General features: G+C 41.4%; 1 protein-coding gene across 3 annotated transcripts; it reads right to left on the bottom strand.

Annotated features, from left to right (window-relative positions):
• Positions 1–10: 10 nt before the first annotated feature.
• LOC131679869 (glycosaminoglycan xylosylkinase homolog) lies at positions 11–2,327 on the bottom strand. Of its 3 annotated transcripts, none has more exons than XM_058960627.1 (5): positions 2,198–2,327; positions 1,658–2,113; positions 1,106–1,463; positions 647–1,052; positions 11–256 (listed from the first exon to the last, which is right to left on the bottom strand). In XM_058960627.1, exons 2-5 carry the CDS (start codon positions 2,060–2,062, stop codon positions 55–57), a joined length of 1,371 nt encoding a protein of 456 aa, XP_058816610.1. In that variant the 5' UTR covers positions 2,063–2,113; positions 2,198–2,327; the 3' UTR covers positions 11–54. The 3 variants fall into 3 exon arrangements, with proteins under 3 accessions (XP_058816610.1, XP_058816618.1, XP_058816605.1); XM_058960635.1 differs by having other exon boundaries at positions 1,658–2,139; positions 2,198–2,316; XM_058960622.1 differs by having other exon boundaries at positions 2,168–2,308.
• Positions 2,328–2,827: the final 500 nt, after the last annotated feature.

A 2,827-nucleotide genomic window follows, 5' to 3' on the forward strand; every position in this document is an offset into this window, starting at 1 on the left:
AAATAAGCGGTGACTGTTTTTGGTTTTATTTGGTAAAGAAGTCCTCGGTTTACATTATTTAAAAATTTTGCTACCGTACTTTTCTCTACATAACTCAACAGTGGTATAAAGAAGCAGCAAACGTCTTTCGATCGCTAAATAGTGTTCTTTGGTCAACAGTGGTTGCAGCAGATCAATCTCATCCAATTCTTGTAGGGTCTCGGTTAGAGCTCCACCGGAGAAAATCTGCAAGCGTTCCCAGGTGGTTTTGCGGATTCTGAAATATCGCAAAGATTAGATAGGTACATCGTTTCTGATACGGTTCTCTGCAAAATTTATTGCAAGAGAGTATTGGACCGAATTTGGAGGATAAAGTAAAACTTGCTGTAGATCAATAAACACGCTAAAAGTTAAATAAAGCTAAATATTAGCGTTTCGTATTTATTTCATGTTATGGGCACCAATTTGGAGTAATCAGGCAGTAAAAGTGCCCAGACGAACGGATAAAACTTCTTGATTCTATAGTTACGTTGATCGAAACTATAGTGTAATGATTAAAAGAATAAGAAAAAGCTAGATACATCTTACATCAGGATACCTCCTGAAGACGGTCACTCTCCAGGTGCGAGAGAAAATGTACAACTTTGAAAAACGCTGTAACACTTACATGCAGCACTGGTACAGAGGAGCCAGTATGTCGAAATAGTCCTTATACGGATTTCCGAAACCTTTTCCGTTGTCCATCAACAGCACTCGATCGTCTCGAGTCTCGTAATGATGTCGATCTCCATTTTGTATCAGAAAGTCAAAAATCGCAACATCGATGAGATCAAGTAACCTAACTAATGGCAGTTTTTCCTTAACCTTAGCACAGTACGAGTCCGTTTTCTCCCATTCGGCAGCAATCCCATCCTGATAGGTTCTTTGCCAGGGAGAGCGATACTTGGTAAACTTCCCGGGAATAACTAGAAGCACGGCACCCTCAATCGTGCCTTTGTCACTATCATCACAAACAGCCTCGCTCTCCTTACAGTAATAGCACTTCCCATATACACATTGCTGTGTTCCGTTTTCTAAAAACAATTGAAATTCATTATAAAGCAATATTTAGTATTTTGGATATTACTGATCATCGTCTGCCGGAGATCCTCATCAGCTAAACGATGGATTTCCACCAGTGAAATTCGACGTCCAACAACAATTGGCGTCCAGCGTAGATTCAATACCGCTGCTAGGTGGAAGGCAACAATTTCCGAGTTATGACGATCCTTGCCTGCGTAAACCTTTCCCTCGATGGTTGTATTCCTACTGTACCAGCGGGGTTTGAACAGTACTGTTTGCCTGCCGGCCAAATCGAGAAGCAATTTTAGCTGTGTGCCCCGCGGGGTATTCCTTGCTCGAATGATTTCCGCTTCTTGGAGAGCTTTGACCACTTTTCCGATTCTTTCATCTTTATGGGGGTACACTTCATTCTCTTTGGGGAACTAAAATCAAGATATATTTTTTTTTACTTTTTAATGACGTAAACTACATAACTATGCAGAATTACAAAAGCGATATCTCGTAATGCAGAATAAGTCTGATAAACTTTACTCGCATCTAGGATCGAAAATGGCAAATGATTCAAGTTTAATGTCGCCGAGATAAAAGAAGCGTTCGTGCAACTTATCCTACTTACCGAACCCGCAACTTTCCACACATTCGATATGTTGAAACTTTTAGCTCCGAACGACCGCAGCAGACCTCTTTTCACAGGATAGTATCGAGGATTTTTGTTTTTGAACACAGTCTTCAGCTTGGTCACCTTAATTCCAACCGCCGCTTCAATACCGCCAGATCGATTAAATTTCGTGCTCGAATCATAAACCAACCGCATAAGGCTATCATCCCGTGAACCACTTCTGTTATTTATCGACCTTTGAATGGAACTCTTTACTTGCCGATCTGGCAGATCATTTGCGACTGATGGCCGTTGATCGGCCGTAAGCCAATTGATAAAGTACAGATTGGTGCTGTAAATGACAACTAGGAGGAAGAACAGTAGCACGACCACAACCAGATACAGCTGCCGGCGCTTGGTCATCTGGGACAGAGCTGCATTGGAAGAGAACGATGCACAGCTGCTTCGGTTGTACTATAAGGGGCAAATGAATTAAATGTCTGATAAATAAAATAAGCAATATTATACTATGGTTTCAAAATCTAGCTTTCTGCTTACTATCACTATCTTCCCATGAGAACACTTTAAATTTTATTTTCCTTGATCTGATTTACAAGGCTAAATTAATATTACAATAACTATAACATTCTTGCACTTACAACCGGACACTAACCATAACAGACCAAAACAAACAAGCTGTCATAAGCACCTTTCGATTTCGAATGAACCTAATCCAGATGGAAAGGTGTTCACATTTTTCTACGGGTGAACGCGGTTATTTCGGTTACTTCATCTTTATCATTATTTCGAGCGAAGAGGAATATGTGAAGAAGAAAACAAAAGCACGCGGAGCCTTCCCTGTAAGTCCAGCCGGAACTCTGGCTGGTTGTTGCTACTATTACGGCACCAGTGACATAGCCGATTGTAATTAGATCACTGGAGCCGGCATGTTAACTAGTACCAGCCTGTATTCCGGCTTAATTTCCAGCTGAACTCTACTGGGCTACTTCGTCCTGATTGGTTAATGGTTTAGTTACAAGTTAGTTCCAGGACACGCTTCGTGTTCCCCGGTATGCGAAAAGGCGGGTTCAAAAAGATGCTGGTGAGCGGTATGAAGCAATCCACGTTGTGTTACAAAGCATTGTTTTCCGAACCTCAGCTCTATCGGAATGATAGTTGCTACGCTCT

Source organism: Topomyia yanbarensis, chromosome 1, assembly GCF_030247195.1.
Source record: "Topomyia yanbarensis strain Yona2022 chromosome 1, ASM3024719v1, whole genome shotgun sequence".
Taxonomy (NCBI): Eukaryota; Metazoa; Arthropoda; class Insecta; order Diptera; family Culicidae; genus Topomyia; species Topomyia yanbarensis.